The sequence below is a fragment of the Onychostruthus taczanowskii genome, unplaced genomic scaffold, assembly GCF_017590055.1.
Source record: "Onychostruthus taczanowskii isolate IOZ18803 unplaced genomic scaffold, ASM1759005v1 scaffold117, whole genome shotgun sequence".
Taxonomy (NCBI): domain Eukaryota; kingdom Metazoa; phylum Chordata; class Aves; order Passeriformes; family Passeridae; genus Onychostruthus; species Onychostruthus taczanowskii.
Genome location: NW_024498318.1, coordinates 1,606,820 through 1,622,898, shown reverse-complemented (window position 1 = coordinate 1,622,898; position 16,079 = coordinate 1,606,820). Strand labels below are relative to the sequence as shown.

General features: G+C 42.5%; 1 protein-coding gene across 1 annotated transcript in view; it reads left to right on the top strand.

Annotated features, from left to right (window-relative positions):
* Positions 1 to 16,079, top strand: part of ATRN (attractin) — a 143,409-nt gene that overhangs the window by 40,867 nt on the left and 86,463 nt on the right. The window contains exons 4-10 of the mRNA XM_041427574.1: positions 2,903 to 3,031; positions 4,963 to 5,168; positions 6,128 to 6,296; positions 7,654 to 7,744; positions 9,001 to 9,244; positions 10,705 to 10,888; positions 12,948 to 13,102. Of these exons, the coding sequence (XP_041283508.1) occupies positions 2,903 to 3,031; positions 4,963 to 5,168; positions 6,128 to 6,296; positions 7,654 to 7,744; positions 9,001 to 9,244; positions 10,705 to 10,888; positions 12,948 to 13,102 (1,178 nt within the window). The remainder of the gene's footprint in view (positions 1 to 2,902; positions 3,032 to 4,962; positions 5,169 to 6,127; positions 6,297 to 7,653; positions 7,745 to 9,000; positions 9,245 to 10,704; positions 10,889 to 12,947; positions 13,103 to 16,079) is intronic.

Sequence of the window (16,079 nt, the reverse complement as noted above, 5' to 3'; positions counted from 1 at the left end):
AAATCAGGAAGCCTGGGCCTTCAAGAAAATGTGAGCATAGTACAATAATGGGTTTGAGGTAGGGGAAAAAACCCTTTTTTTTTTTTTTAATTGCTTCCTTAGATGACATTTGAATTCAACTTCTTTAGCAGTGAGCTCTGGTTTTCAGTAATCCAAGTTCAGGAAATGTCAGATGCTTCTCATTTTGGTGAAGCACCAGAAAGCATCTGTTGAAAAACAACTTTCTCTAATACAAAATAAATGCCTTGGATTTTTTTAAGAGCAGTGTTCATATTTTCTCAATTTAGTTTGGGTTATGTTAAATTTATTATTACCATAACCATATTTCCTTGTTCATTTTTTTTCCACCCTGCCAGGATATTTGCAAGACTGAGCTTTATACAGTTGGGCCCTGTAAGGTTTCAGAGTTTGTTGATAAACACTAGAAATTCCTTTCTCTCAACTCAATTTTTGTTCCCTCCCTGATTTTTTACAGCAGTTCCTTGAACCTTCACTTCCTTCACTGCTCTCATTTTGTTTTCTTGACCTTCTGATGCTCATTTGTGTTTGTTCACAAGATATTTATCCTAAAATATATATATATAATCTTGTATATATATAAGATAGTCTTGGGAATCCTCAGCACTGGATTGTAGGGAAGCTTGAAATTTGTTTTATCAATTTTGAACAGCAGTAAATATTTGCTTAATACTAACATTTACACAGTTCTAGTGTGTGCATAGACTAAACTCCTTGTATTCTAAGAGCCCCTGGAGCTGTCTGGTCTTGCACATTAAGGTTGTCTAGTTAAACAGTGTTAAAAATAGCTTTGCTGGCTTATATTTGTGAGCACAGGCACAATGAGATTGTGTAAATGTGCTGCTTCAAAAATGCAGTAAAAGAACATGGAAACAAATGCAGCATGTTTGTCAGCACTGATTAAGAAATCTGAATTAGATAAACTGCACTCAGCACATGTGAACTTGGTAGGTTTTATTAACTTTACTCTGCATTAAACATTTACCAGAGCTGGTTTTGCACCTTTATTTTCATTTTGCTCTGGTTGGCGGCAGGGTGTTTTCCTGGTCAAACCCAGCTGTTGTTCTGCAGGATGTTTGGCAGCGGCCCAGCAGCTGCTGTGGCTGCTCTCAGGTGCAGGTGGAGGTTCACGTGAGCCCGAGCTCCCTCAGGAGCAGGAGCAGCTCAGCAGCCATGTGGTACTTGTTGGTGAATATGGCACCTGAGCACCCAAATTTGGCTGTAGGGTGGAGTTGGGTTGGAAAGGTCTGATCCCTCTCTCAAAGCAGGATGACCATCAGAGCCCTTTGTCCAGTCAAGGTATGAATTTATCTTTAGGATGGAGATCTTGTTGATCTCTGGGCCAGTGGTCCAGAGATTGGTGTTAAGATAATGATAAAAAATTAATCTAATACTTACATCTAGCCACAATCCCTTGCTGCAACCTGTGTGTGTTGCCTCCTGCCCTTTTCTTGTGAACTTCTGGTATTCCCTTCTCTCTAACCTCTCCTGAGGTAGTTGAGGTCAAATATTAGGTTTTACCCTTCTTCAGCTGTCTCTCCTTGAAGTTAAAGAAACCTCACTCCTTCTGCCTCTCCTTGTACATAGATCGTATGGTTGACCCTCGTCTATTTTTTCCTTCTATTCCCTCAATTCTTTGCTAGAAATTGTAACTGAACTTGCTGCCATGGGAATGTGTATCCAGCTCAGGGGCTTCCAACAGCAGAAGGGCCTGGAGCTGCCAGAGCAAGTCCAGAGGAGGCCACAGAGATGCTCCAAGGGCTGGAGCTTGCCTGCCACTGAGCCAGGCTGGAGAGCTGGGAATGTTCCCTGGAGAAGGGAAGGCTCCAGGCAGAGCTCAGAGCCCCTGGCAGGGCCTGGAGGGGCTCCAGGAGAGCTGCAGAGGGACTGGGGACAAGGCCTGCAGGGACAGCACACAGGGAATGGCTCCCACTGGCAAAGGGCAGATTGGGCTGGGATCTTGGCAAGGAATTCCTGGCTGGGAGGGTGGGCAGGGGCTGGGCTGGAATTCCCAGAGCAGCTGTGGCTGCCCTGGATCCCTGGCAGTGCCCAAGGCCAGGTTGGACACTGGGGCTGGAGCAGCGTGGGATAGCAGAAGGTGTCTCTGCCATGGCAGGGGCTGGAATGAGGTGAGTTTTAAGTCTCTGGTTTAAGCCTCTAATGCAAACCAGTCTGTGATTCCATGGCTGACTGTTTGTATTTCTCATAGAAAAGGCAGCAAGAGAGGCAGCAAGTAAAAAATGAGTAGAATAATCCTTTTTCTGCTGTTGTGGAATTAAATTTACCTCACTGCTGCAGATTTTTCAGGTGAAAAGGATATAAATGATTAAGAAATGAATTGGATAGAAGTGGTTTATTTAACTATGCTGGCTTGGGTGCATTCTCCAGGTCTATGTATCTGAACTGGGTGTCTGGAAGGTGGGTTACACATTGCTATAATGTTCTGTACTTGCTTGGTTTGTCACAGCCTTTCCCAATCATTTTTGTAGCCCACAGTCAGGAGGAGATCTGGTCTCAGCAGACCTTTAGTTTGACTTCGTAATACAGATTTTATTCTTTTGGGACACATTAATTTCCATTTCCAAACATGCCACCTTGTTTTTGGAATGGGACCTGCTTAATTCTTTTCTGGGTAACACGAGAGGGAAAGGTTTTTGATATGGATATTTAACATTCTAGATAGCTTCAGGTTTTCAGATTAAATACTTCCAACATACCTGTACTTATGATTCCACAAATTCATTATACTTCAAATAATGGAAATACATTGAGTTTCAATTATTTTATTGAAATTCAGTTATATTATTGAAAGTACTGGTGCATTTACTCTTGTTGCTTTGCTCCCTTTTATTTCACTTCTAATATTGTTCTTTTACTTTTCTAGTGGTCTTATTGTTCCTGAGAAAGACAGCAATGAAACAGTACCTGAAGTTGTAGCTACTTCGGGATATGCTCTTCTACATTTCTTCAGTGATGCTGCCTATAATCTCACAGGGTTTAACATCACCTATAAGTAAGTGGCACTACTCCACACTGATGCTGCAGGTTGAGCAAAAGGAGTTTTCCCCTTTTCTTACTTTTGTCTTGAAATAAGCAGTTTCCATTGAAGTGTGTAATTATGAGCAGACACCTGAAATTAGATTTTTATCTTTATTATACCCTTGCAACAGCTAATAAGTGGCATGTGCTCAATGTTCAAACTTGTCAGTTGTGAGTATGGACGAATGTTTGCTCCAAAAGACATCTTACTATTTATTTTATGTTATTAGATCCATTTGATTCTATGTAATCAACAAGAATTTATGTGTTTTGTGCACATCTGTGCTCCTGAGTGCTCTGCAGAAATACTCTAGCACAAATGCACTTTTCCATCAGCCACACATTTTACTTGAGATGCTGGGCTCTTCGTGCTCTTGAGGATCGTCATCCTTGGGATTTGCTTCCTTATTCAACCCCTGCATTGTATCCCTTCATCTGGCTTCTTTTTCTTCTGGACTGGTTTTATATTCTTTCATTCATATTCTAAACAGATGGGTGCTTTCTGCTCACTGACATGTATTTAGTCCTCATTGATGAGCTTTTTAAAAGTAATTCTGGTGTGCTCCCTAATTCATCAACTGCTTTTAGAAGGGTTTTGTCTTGTCAGTTGTCATTTGTAAATGCGTGGACATACTCACAGAGATGGAAGGTTTTGCTTCTGCAGCGATCATGAGCTTTGGATTTTTTTTTTGCTCCTACAGATGCAAGTTATGTTTGTGCCACACTGGGAGATTTAATTTGGGAGTAACCTGCAGAAGGACTCACCTCTTTCAGAAAAAACAGCTGGAAAAACTTCAGTTATAACTGACTTCTTGCAAAAATTGACTTTCTCTTGAAATGAGTAGCTTAGTTTTTGAATATTAAGTCTCAGTGCCTTCATCCTTAGTAAGAACAAAATATGTGCTTAATAACCCACATAATAGTGAAATTTTTTTAAAAAAATAGGGGGCATCCAGCATCCCTTCAAAACTCTAGAGGAAGATGAGGAGTGTATGCAAAGTTACTGGGATCAGAGGAGCTGAAGAGGCAGTGTTTTCCAAGTCTGGCTGATTGCATAAACCAGGACTCCATCTACTGCCAGCTGTTAGATTTGCACCATTGCAATGAAATACTGTCTTCAAGAACAATATTCTTTTAATTCTTCACTTTCTTCATAATTTCAAACAATTTTCAAGTGCTGTTTTGTGTTCTGGTTCTTAGGTTTGCTCATAATATTTTTCCAGCAAGTAGATGGAATGGTACATAACAGTCTTCATAGTTACCGCTGAGTGTAGGTAGTAGTTCACTCAGCACTTGTGAAATTATGTCTTGGAGCCAGTGACAGTGAGAATATGGGTACTAATTCCCATCTGTGAATTATTCTGGTTGATACACTAGCAAAAACTGGAGTCTGGAAATTACTATCATCTCAGAATTTGGATCTTTACCAAGGTATCTGGTTTTGCCTCAGCTAAGTTGCAGATATTATAAAATCAGAACTTATTCAAACCAGGCACGTCTTTGGCTTGGGTTTCATCTCCAGTTGTTCTCTTGGTAAGCAGATCTCAGAATAGCACCTAATTGTGAGCAGTTTAAGTAAAAATTGCACAGATGCCACAGCAGCCTTATCCTCTGATTAAAGTCCTCACTTACTGTTGGGTGTTTTAAGGGAAGTCCTTTGCCTTACAAATGGCTAAAAATCATATTTCTGATTTTCTCAGAGGAGCTGCAAGTTTAACTTGTGAAATGAGGCAGTTTTTTAGGAATAGAGTACAAATCTCTACAGATGCATCACACCGGGTAGCAGATGACTCTTTTGGTTTGTAGTGATTTGTTTTCACTTTGTTCAGCATCACTCTTGCCTTTGTTAATAATTCTTGGGAATCTCTTTCCTTCCTGACAAGCTGCTTTGTGCTCTGTCCCCAGTTTCAACGTGTGTCCCAATAACTGCTCTGGCCAGGGTGAGTGCAGGCTCAACAGCAGCACCATGGCCCCGCAGTGTGAGTGTGCCGAGCGCTGGAAGGGAGAGGCTTGTGACATTCCCTACTGCCCGGGGAACTGCGGGGCTCCTGAGAGGGGCCACTGCAGCCTCAACGGCTCCAGAGCGTGTGTGTGCTCTGCAGGCTGGCAAGGTGAGTCTCCTGGGGGATACACAGAACTTTGGGGGCTGCATTTTCTATCTATGGAGCTGGCAGTTTAACTGGGAGTATGTGGGAATGTTCTGCATGACAAGTATTAGCATTTTGACTAGGAACAGAGTATCTGCTTTTCAAATTTAAGAGGTTACACTGTATGTGGAAGGATGGATATGCTGGAGAGGAGGACACAGAGAAGCTCCAAGGGCTGGAGCCTCTCAGCTCTGGAGACAGTTTGGGAGAGCTGGAGAAGGGAAGGCTCCAGGGAGACTTCAGAGCCACTTGCAGTGCCCAGAGGGCCTCCATGAGAGCTGGAGAAGGATGTTGGACAAGGGCCTGGAATGCCAGGACAAAGGCGAATGACTTTACATTGAAACTGGGCTGGTTTAGATTAGCAGTAGGGAAGAAGTTTTTTACAATGAGCATGATGACACCTTGGCACAGGGTGCCCAAGGTAGCTGTGGCTGCCCCTGCGTCCCTGGTAGTGTCCAAGGCCAGGTTGGACATTGGGGCTTGGAGCAGCCTGGGATAGTGGAAGGTGTGGAAGGGGGGTGGAAGGTGATCTTTCCAACCTGTCCCAGTCTGTGATTCTGTGTTTTTTTATGATTGCTGTTAAAAGCAACTTTGTCACCATCCAAAGAGGGACTAACCTGTGGTGTACAGGCATTCCTTCAAGTCTCATTCCTGTGCACCTGAAGCAAATTTGAGCCTGGTTGCCATAATTGACCTGTTTGAATATGTGAAATGCCTCATTCTCATGTCCAGCTGAGCTGATCAGCCACATCCAGCTTGGCAGTGATCTGGTCTGAGCATACATGTTTCCATTGCAAAGACCTACTGACATGTAAGAACTAGTCTCATATTAAATGCAACCAGCTACGTCACTAGCAGGAGATTGACGTCCAGCTGAAATACAGGCTTTGAAAAAAAAACATTTTAAAACCTTCTTTTCCCAGGTCCTGGCTGTTCAGTTCCTCTTCCTGCAAACCAGTCGTTTTGGACCCGGGAAGAATACACTCTTCCAAAACTTGCTCGAGCATCGCACAAAGCTGTCATCCATGACAATAAAATGTGGATTGTTGGAGGCTATGTCTTCAATCATTCTGACTCTCAGAAGGTTTTAGCGTGAGTATAAACCCAGATAATAAAAACTAAAGATAGGAACTTAGATTTGAGAGTTATTTTTAGGAAATGCCACCTGACATGCTTTGCTTTGGTCTGTGCTTCATCTGCAAGGGAAAACAACCATAATAAAAACTCAGGCTCATGTTTGAGATGGGGGAAAATCTTGCTAAGGGGTGCTAATTTTGGAAAAAAAAAGCATAATGTTGCTGATGTTCAGTGAGCATTTGATTTATCTGTGTCTGACAGCATTTAACTGTTCTCTGTATATTTCTGGGCCAGCTCCTAAATTATATCTAGCCTCATATTCAAAGAGGGTTATTTTGCTTCAGTGTTTTTTAGCTCTTCCCTATATTGTGTCTGTGTGACTTGAGTTTTTGGCTCCTTAATCAACACCTACTGATTACTCTGGATGGCTATCCACAGTGGATGGGACACCAAACAGGGAGGGGCATTAGGATGAGGGCATTTATGCAATTATTTGAGGAGATTTAACAGTAACTAAAATAAAAAGTAATAATTGTGTATTTCATGGAAATACTGCATTTAAAAAAAAAACAGCTTTTGTATTGTATTAGGGCAGATTTAGGCAAAAGCTGGATTTTTTTCCAGAGATACTCAGATACCTCACTTTGGTGGACCTAAGTGAGAGCTGTGTATTCTGCATTCACATCCTGAGATAATAGTTCTTACAGGGGAAGAGGAGCTGAAAACATACATATAAATGTAGAACAGTTGTTAGTTGCACCCACAATTTACTCCTCCAAAGTCACACCTTGTTTTTTAATAGGATACCCTATGGCTTTGTTGAATGCTTTCTCAGAGACTATTTTGTCTCACAAGGCCCTAAGCTTGGCAAATATAGTGCTTTATTTTAAATGAAAAGCCACAAGCCATTTTCAGGGCAGAGGGTTTATGTTATTTTAAGCATGAATGGCAAAGACATAATTAAAAAGTGCTTTTTAAGCTCTGGCAGAGTTTTTTTTAATGAAGTAGTTGGAAATTACTGAAGTTTAATATAAAGTTTTCTGACTTTTTTTGAGGGAGAGGTGGTGTAGGTTGTCACAGCTTAATAGGCAATGCACTACCTCTTGGATTTGTGTGGAAAAGAAAACAGGGCAAAGGAAATCAACACGTGGATGTCGAGTAACAGAGGAGGCTCAACTTTTTTTTTTTAACCCATAATAGTTTGTATGAGCTTTGTGCATGATGAAATCATGGCAGGATTTATTATTTCAGTAAATAATTATGTCTAATGTACTATATTGTTAAATAATTTTCCCCAAGTCTTAGGACAGCCAATCATATTCTCAGCTTTAATACCTATTCCTTGGAAAGTAATTAAGTTTTAATTATACAGGTATGATCTCATTTCTGAAGAGTGGCTTCCACTGAACAGCTCTGTGAACTCAGTAGAGATGAGATATGGTCATTCGTTGGCATTGCACAAGGTAAGTTCAGTGCTCCAGACTCACTTCTCAGCTGATTTCCCCTTTTTCTCTCCTGTTTCCCACTCCTTATGCCAGATCAGCCTTGCTTTGGGAGAAGTGTTCCTCATTCAGAGGCTTGTCCATGCTTAGCCCAGGCTGTACCCTTGTCCTCCAGGGAATCCTTGGGTGGCTGTCCTAGGAAGTCTGTAGAGTCTCTGCCTGTGTGGTCCTTCTTTCCCCCTTTTCCAGAGATTTTGAAGATGACTTTTTGAGGCCAGTGAGTCCATTATTCCTTCTTGCTGTCTATGCTGACAAGAATGCCTGAGGCTGAGTTTGCTGGAGTTCCTCAGCTGCCTTTTACGTAGATCACATGAATATTTTTATGAGCTCTGTTGTCCAAGACACCAAAGCACAGCTGGAGGATTAGGGATTTTTGTTACTTGCTCTGCAAGTAAATTTGTGAATCTAATGTTCCAGCATCTGACACAGCAAGTGGATTTGACAGTTTTTACCTCCTTTCTCACCTGTGTGCCTTGCTGTGAGTGCAGACCATGTGAGGATATCAGCAGGATGGCAAAGTCTGTGGAAAGGAAATGAGCTGAGCTTTTATTGACATTTGGGTTTTGGAATGTTGTTTAGCTCAAACAGTGCAGGCCTGGGCAAAACTGAATCATAAATGCTCAAAAAACTCCACACACTGTCATTCACAAACAGAGCACTTGAAGAACCTCAAAGCATGGAAATTCATCATGGAATCACAAAGTGGTTTGGGTTGGAAGGGAGCTTAAAGATCATGTAGTCCCAGTCCTCTGCTGCAGGCAGGGACCTTCCACTCTGCCAGGTGGATCCCAACCCCAATGTCCAGCCCTGGAAATTCATAATGGAATCACAAAGTGGTTTGGATTGGAAGGGAGCTTAAAGATCATGTAGTCCCAGTCCTCTGCTGCAGGCAGGGACCTTCCACTCTGCCAGGTGGATCCCAACCCCAATGTCCAGCCTGGCCTTGGGCACTGCCAGGGATCCAGGGGCAGCCCCAGCTGCTCTGGGCACCCTGTGCCAGGGCCTCACACCCTCCCAGGGAACAATTCCTAATTCCCAAGATCCCATCCATCCCTGCCCTGTGGCAGTGGGAGCCATTCCCTGTGTCCCGTCTCTGCCGGCCTTGTCCCCAGTCCCTCTCCAGAGGACTTTATTAAGTAACTTCAGACCAGTAGCTTCATTGCTTACCAGCTGTTTCCTAAATGCTGCACTCCTTGCCCTTCTGTGCCTTCTTTCAGGATAACATCTACATGTACGGCGGTAAGCTGGATGCCACGGGGAATGTGAGCAGCCAGCTGTGGGTGTTCCACATCCCCAGGCAGAGCTGGGCTGTGCTGGCACCCCGGGCCAAGGAGCAGTATGCTGTGGTGGGGCACTCTGCCCACATGGTCACCCTGCAGGACAACAGCACCGTCATGCTGGTGCTCTTCGGGCACTGCCCCCTCTACGGCTACATCAGCAACGTCCAGGAGTACAACCTGGGTGAGTGAGCGAGGGAGGGAGGGAGTGCAGCCTTCTGCTGGGCCCTGCCAGGGTAGCAGCTGGTTTGGAAGTTATTTAAACGACTTGTGTTCACATAGGAAAACACAGGCAAATGTGTGCTCCTCCTCCTGTTCGTATGTACAAGTTAACCTAACAGATTTATATAACCCAATGAGCAGGCAGCCATGTGCCTCCAGCTTTATACACAGTGTTAGGTCCCACAGATATAAAGCTGTAATTGAGAGGTAAAGCAGGACAACTCTGGAGCAATTTAGATTAGTTTTCTTCTTTCCCTCTGGTAAAACAAACACTTTTGAAATTATTTTTTAATTCTGCAATATAATAATGGCTATAATAATTCAGACCAAATACCTTCTTAACCTGACACACATGTCCCCAGCAGCAGATGCTGTGGGAAACAGGTGCTGAATTTCTGGATTCCCATATCCCTGATAGGATTTGACCCCCATATCCTGGGATAGTCCAGACTCTGATTTTAAGATCCAGAGATTTCTAGTATAACCCCTGGAGAAGCACAGGAAGCTTTCCAGGCAAACTGAACTCATACCTAGCTCAGAAATGGAGGCACATTCCTGGCTCCACGGACCATGTCGGGTTCGTAGCTAGGCACAGGAAGTTCACAACAGGAGTGTGCTGGTTATTCTCAGGAGTAGTGGCCCTGTCTGCATTTCGCACCTGCTGCTCTTGCCCTCCAGTCAGGCTGATCCAGAACCTGGTTCTCTGGAATCCATGTGAGCGACATTTCTTCCTCTCATAGAAATCCAGAGAGAACCAGGGCCTGTGGGGCAGTGATTTGTTTTTGCCATGTGTGATCCTGCAGACTGTTCACTTCCTTTGCCTTTGGTGTGCCTGCTCTGGCCCACAATTGGGAAGCTTGTATAGGGTTTCATTCAGCACTTACTACAGAGATTGGTGCGTATTGTGGTATTTTTATTTCAGTTGCCATCATAATATGTCTAAAGTGCTTCAGACCAACATTATTTTAGTGAGTGAGATATAGGATCATGAATAATATTAGTTTTTAACTGCAGTGTTCTTCACAGTCAGACTTGACTTCAGTGCTGTCTGGCTTTATATATATATTTATATATAGATAAAAAGTAAAAGTGCTCTTGAGTCCCATTCCAAATCAAGTCACAGTCCTGGCATTTTCATGTCATTGAAATGCAGTCTATTATTTTTCTGCTTTTTATTTCTCATTTACTTAGCTTGTCTGCAAAATGTAAAAAATGACTGTGGAGGAGCTATTTCTGCTCTAATTAAAAATACCTGGCAATGCTTCTTGACAACAGACTTTTTGAAGGGGAATATTTTTGGATATGAAGTGATAGAGGCAGTGTCTAGATCTGAGTCAGGGGAATCCCAATTTATTTCACTATGTTGTTGATGAGTTATTAATGGACAGAAATGAACCATGTTTTGTCACTTATATTTTTCAGTGACAAATACCTGGAGCATCTTGCAGACGAGCGGAGCTCTGGTGCAAGGAGGATATGGTCACAGCAGTGTTTATGATCCAAGTACAAGATCAATCTATATCCATGGGGGTTACAAAGCATTTAGTGCCAACAAGTACAGGCTGGCAGATGATTTGTACAAATATGAAGTGGATTCTCGCATGTGGTAAGTGGTTCTTCTTCTGTCTTTTTCCTGTTTACTGCCCTGTCAGTTTTGTTTGTAGTGAACAAGAGGATGGGTATTTGATGAGGGTACAGTGGTTTATATCTACCTGAATTCAGGATAGATGCTGTGCTCTTGGATCTCTTGTTTTTATGTCCCCTTATGAATAGGGAATGATATAATCAATATAATCAAGGCTGTGAAGAAGCCAAGAAATCCATTTTAATTTATTGTTTGATTCATCAAAAATATTTGATGTTTTTTTCTTGCTAGCCATACAGCCTGTGTATGTTACTGCAGTCAAGTGAGTGATAATCCATTCTGCAGTTAAGACCGTAAAAGAATTTCTATTATAACCCTGTTTTCTTCTGGCTGTGTAACTGCTTGAAATGTTCATTTCTTAAGCTGAAATCTTCTGTGATTTGTTCCTGCCCAAAGGTGACTTTTATTAAAAAGCTATAGCCACACTTCACAGCTTGGAGCAACAGAGGTGAAATACATTTTCCTTAATTCTGTGTTTTTCTTAATGTTGATTCTAAAGGCTCCTGACTATCTTTTGGGTTTACACATGTAAATTTGAGTCACTACATCACTTATTGGGTGTTAAAATAGCTTGTGTTTCTGCAACATCTGTTTGTGAGTCTGTACTGATGAGGAAGGTAATGAGTGACTAATTTTTCCAGTCCCCCTCCTTCCCACTTGGTTGTATACACAGAAATAACCCCACTTCCTCTCTGGATTAATTTGATCTTCCACTTCAGCCGTGAAGTGGACAAATCTGGCTGAGTAGGCAGAAACTTAACAAATGTGACATTGTTCTTCCAAACTCCTGCAGCACCAGTTTTCTTTTGTCACATTTGTTTTGTCGGTCTGGCAAGCCCTGTTGAACAAGTGGAGAGTGTAGGACTGTCTGTTCATCTTTATCACTGGGGTTTTTTGTCATTGACTCTTTCTTTTATTCTTGAGTGATTTAGGCCCTCTCTTCCTTTTTAAATCTCATGAGCTTCCCGTGGGCCCTCTTCTTGAGCTCCTCCAGGTCCCTCTGGAACAAATCCTCGATGTCCCCTGGTGGAAGGGACCTTAAAACTCGACACATTCCAGCGCTGCCATGGCAGGGACAGCTCCCACTGTCCCAGGCTGCTCCAGCCCCAATGTCCAACCTGGTCTTGGGCACTGCCAGGGATCCAGGGCAGCCACAGCTGCTCTGGGAATTCCAGCCCAGCCCCTGCCCACCCTCCCAGCCAGGAATTCCTTGCCAAGATCCCAGCCCAATCTGCCCTTTGCCAGTGGGAGCCATTCCCTGTGTGCTGTCCCTGCAGGCCTTGTCCCCAGTCCCTCTGCAGCTCTCCTGGAGCCCCTCCAGGCCCTGCCAGGGGCTCTGAGCTCCGCCTGGAGCCTTCCCTTCTCCAGGGAACATTCCCAGCTCTCCAGTGTCCCCTCTTTCAACACAAATCCTCTCAGAAAAATAGGAAAATCCTCCAAAAAACGACCCTCTGTGTTCAGTGCCATCAATCCTGATTGAAATTGAGATCAGTGGTGAGTTTGATTAGTGCTTCCCATGATTTAGTCACCGATGAGCCAGCATTTTGTGCAGGTATTAACCTGTAGGGCTCCATTTTCAGAAGCTGTATAGATTTCCTTAAAATAGAATTTTTATTTGTGAGCAGAGATGCTGCCCAGTGTGAAAGACTTCTTTGTGTTTCTATAAAAACAGAGTTACTACAAAATATTGGAGTCTTTCCAAGCTGACTATGTTCAAAAGATAAGTGTGGAAACTTGAGAATCCCTAGGGAAAGAATTGATGATTTGAAAATCCACAGCTTTGGAAAGAGGCTCTCATAGGTATATTTCTCCTATAAATTGGCAAAGCAAATGGAAAGATGAGAATGAAAATGCAGGTGGAATTGAACAATGTGGAATGTAATTGTTAATCAGCTCATTAGGAAAAGTAGTTAGATACTATCCTCACCCTCAAAGTGTTCTTCAGCTTGGATTTATGGAGTGTTTTGCCTTTGCCAGGTACTTAGCAGTCTCATTAATAGATACATTCTTATTTCTGAAGGACTATTCTCAAAGACAGCCGATTTTTCCGCTACTTGCACACAGCTGTGATAGTGAGTGGGACCATGCTGGTGTTTGGAGGAAACACTCACAATGACACCTCCATGAGCCACGGAGCCAAGTGCTTCTCTTCGGATTTCATGGCCTATGATATTGGTAAGTTCTTGCAGAAATAATAACAACCCCCCAAATACTTGGCTGTTCCCAGGGAGCTGTCCTCAGTTTGTCTCCAGAATGCTGGTTTATGGTGGATATGTTATCCCAATGCTGCTGCGCACAGGGATCTGCAATCAGGAGAAGCTCATAACCTTGCTACAGAATTCCAAGCACATGAGGTGCAGTGATTTCCAATTACAGACAGCAGCAATTCCTTTGTTAACAGTTTGTACACAGCCTTGGGCATTAAAAATTAGGTTTTAAACTGCATATTGTTACAGAATCATAAAACCATAGAGTCATTGAGGTTGGAAAAAAACTTTAAGGTCACCAAGTCCAACTGGCAGCCCAGCATCACCACCATTTTCACCACCAAGCCATATCCTCAAGTGCCACATCCACATGTTTTTGAACACTTCCAGAGATGGTGATTCCATCACTGCCCTAAGCAGCTTGTTCCAGTGTTTTGCAACCCTTTGCATGAAAAAATACTTCCCAATATCTAATCTGCATCTTCCCTGGCCCAGCTTGAGGCTGTTTCCTGTCCTGCTATCTCAGCCATTAATCTGTTCTGATATTTTGAGTGTGTTTTAATCTATGGTTGATCAAAAATTCAAGTTCTTAGGACAGTTACAAGCACTAGACCCTGCTGAAACTCCACCTGTACAGTGCACTGCTTTATTCAATCATAAAGCCAAATTATTAGGTTGGACTTGCTGAGTTTGAGTAACCAGGAGAGGGCAGCATTTATTTGTGGATTTTGATTCCAGAGACTGAGTTTCAGAAGAGCAAGGAAAGAAGAGGTGAAATTACATAAAAGAAGGTACATACACACGCAGATAATTCACACTGGGGAAAAATGCCACTCTGTACTCTGACATTCACCTTCTGCTCTCAGAATGCCCTAAATGTGGCTTCCCTGAAATAATCCTGTAAACCTGAAATCTCCAAGTGAATGTCCACCAAGATCTTACTCCTGGTTAATGAGAGGAAAATGCAAGTGAATACTTTGGGCCATCAGGGTTTGATGTCCTTGTGCCCTTTTGCTCTCTGTTATAGCAGCCATTCCATTCTGCCTCCTGTGATTTGTAGTTACATCCTTTGGGAATCTTGGTGTGCTCCTAGCTAGCTTTATTTTGATATTTTATTTTTTTTTAATTGAGGAGTTAAAATGAGGTGTTTGACCAGGTTGGATCGGGCTTGGACCAGCCTGATCTAGTGGAAAGTAGTTTCTGCCCATGGTTCAGAGCTGAAATGAGATTGTTTTAAGGTACCCATCCAGCCCAGAGTATTTTGGCATTCTGTGGCAGTCATAAACAGTTTGATTTTTTTTTTTTTAACTTTGGTAGCAACAGTGATAGATTTTTCTTTCTGCATTCTGTTATCTGCCCTGACCTATTGAACTTTCTGTCAGGTGTAAAACACAAATCGCATTAATTTGACAAAACATGCCAGTATTGATGTTCAAGTTTAGGTAACATGTTACATGACACGAGTGATGTAGTCAGCGTGCCCAGTTGTTACCAGATATACACTGATGTGTGGAGCTTACATTGGCTTTACCTTTTTGGTGGGTGAGAGGTGTTCTTGAGTCCCCTCATTCCTTAGAGAAGAGATTCTCAGCCTGAAAAGAGCAGCTCTTTTTTTTTTTTTTTTTTTCAGAAATGAGACCACTTCCCTTTTCATTTCAGGAGCCATTGTGCATGATTTCCCTTATCCCATGTGACTAGGAATGCAGTAGGGTGGTGGCTCATCATTTGTGTCACAGCAGAAACACCTTTTCAGTGGTTCTTCATGCATGATCTCTGCAGTAATTAATTACCCTGGTCGTGCTCCTGTTGGTCTCCATGGGAATAAGCCCATATAAACCCCTGTTATCTATCCCTCAGTGTTCCCAAGGCATGAGAAAACCAAGCAAGGTCAGTTGATACTGAGAGCCTTCAGTGAAGAGGCTTAATAATTGTCTTTAATCCCTGCTTTTATAGTATGCTGTCTGGCTGGTTTACTTATTTTTTACACCTTGTTGATTAGTCATCATGATTGATTAATGGTCACAGTGATGGTTGGAAGACTGGGGAGAAGTGGAATTAAACCCAGTCTGAAACAAATGCTTCAAACCCAGGTCTTCTCCTTAACCTTTGTCATTAAAGCTTATTTTGGTAGTAATTAATTTTATTTACATCATCAATTTTTTCTGATTTTCCCTCCTCAAATTTCCAAGTAATCAGAGCACATGCACTGAGTATTGGGAGGACATAAAACCTTTTTTCTCTGTAGGGCAATACTAACAGCTTGCACTGAGATGTGTGCTGGGGTTGAGCAGTAAAAATTCTTGAATGCTTCTTGTCCTTTATTCTCTACTTGACCAGCTTGGGGCATATCCAGTCCAAATTGTCCAGGTACTGCCTAGTTTGGGAAGGCTTCAGGATAACAATCCAGCTGTGTGCATGTGTTATTCCCCATCCTCAGGACAAGCCTTTGGATTGTTGACATTTGGGTTGGGTGAGCACTTGGGCAGAGCTGTCTCTCAGTATTTTCCCTATTTTCTGCAAACTGAAATGGCCAATTAGCTCTTCCTATCTCCAAAATTGGTCTCTCTGGCCTTTGTCAAAGTTTCCTGCTCTGCAGCAGCTTTGTGTGGAAAAATGCCTCACTTAATCCTCCACCTGCTACTTATGTAAAGGTGCTGCTTTTAAATTAATCTTTTCTCCCCACAGAAGAGAAACTGAAACTCTTCTGTTTACCCCATGAAAATTCTGATGACAAGCACAGGGAGAGGCTGGATGTTTTTGTAGCTGATATGTTCTGTTTGAACAGTGTGTTTAATAAATCCCAGCATTGTAAGTTTTAGGTTAAGTCAGGAAGGAGAAAATTCTTTGTAGTCTCAGAATTACTTGGTTTCTCCAATATTTGATCTCTGGTTAAAAATGGCAAAGAAGCTTAGAAAACAATATTCCAGGCGTTCTATTAATCTAGA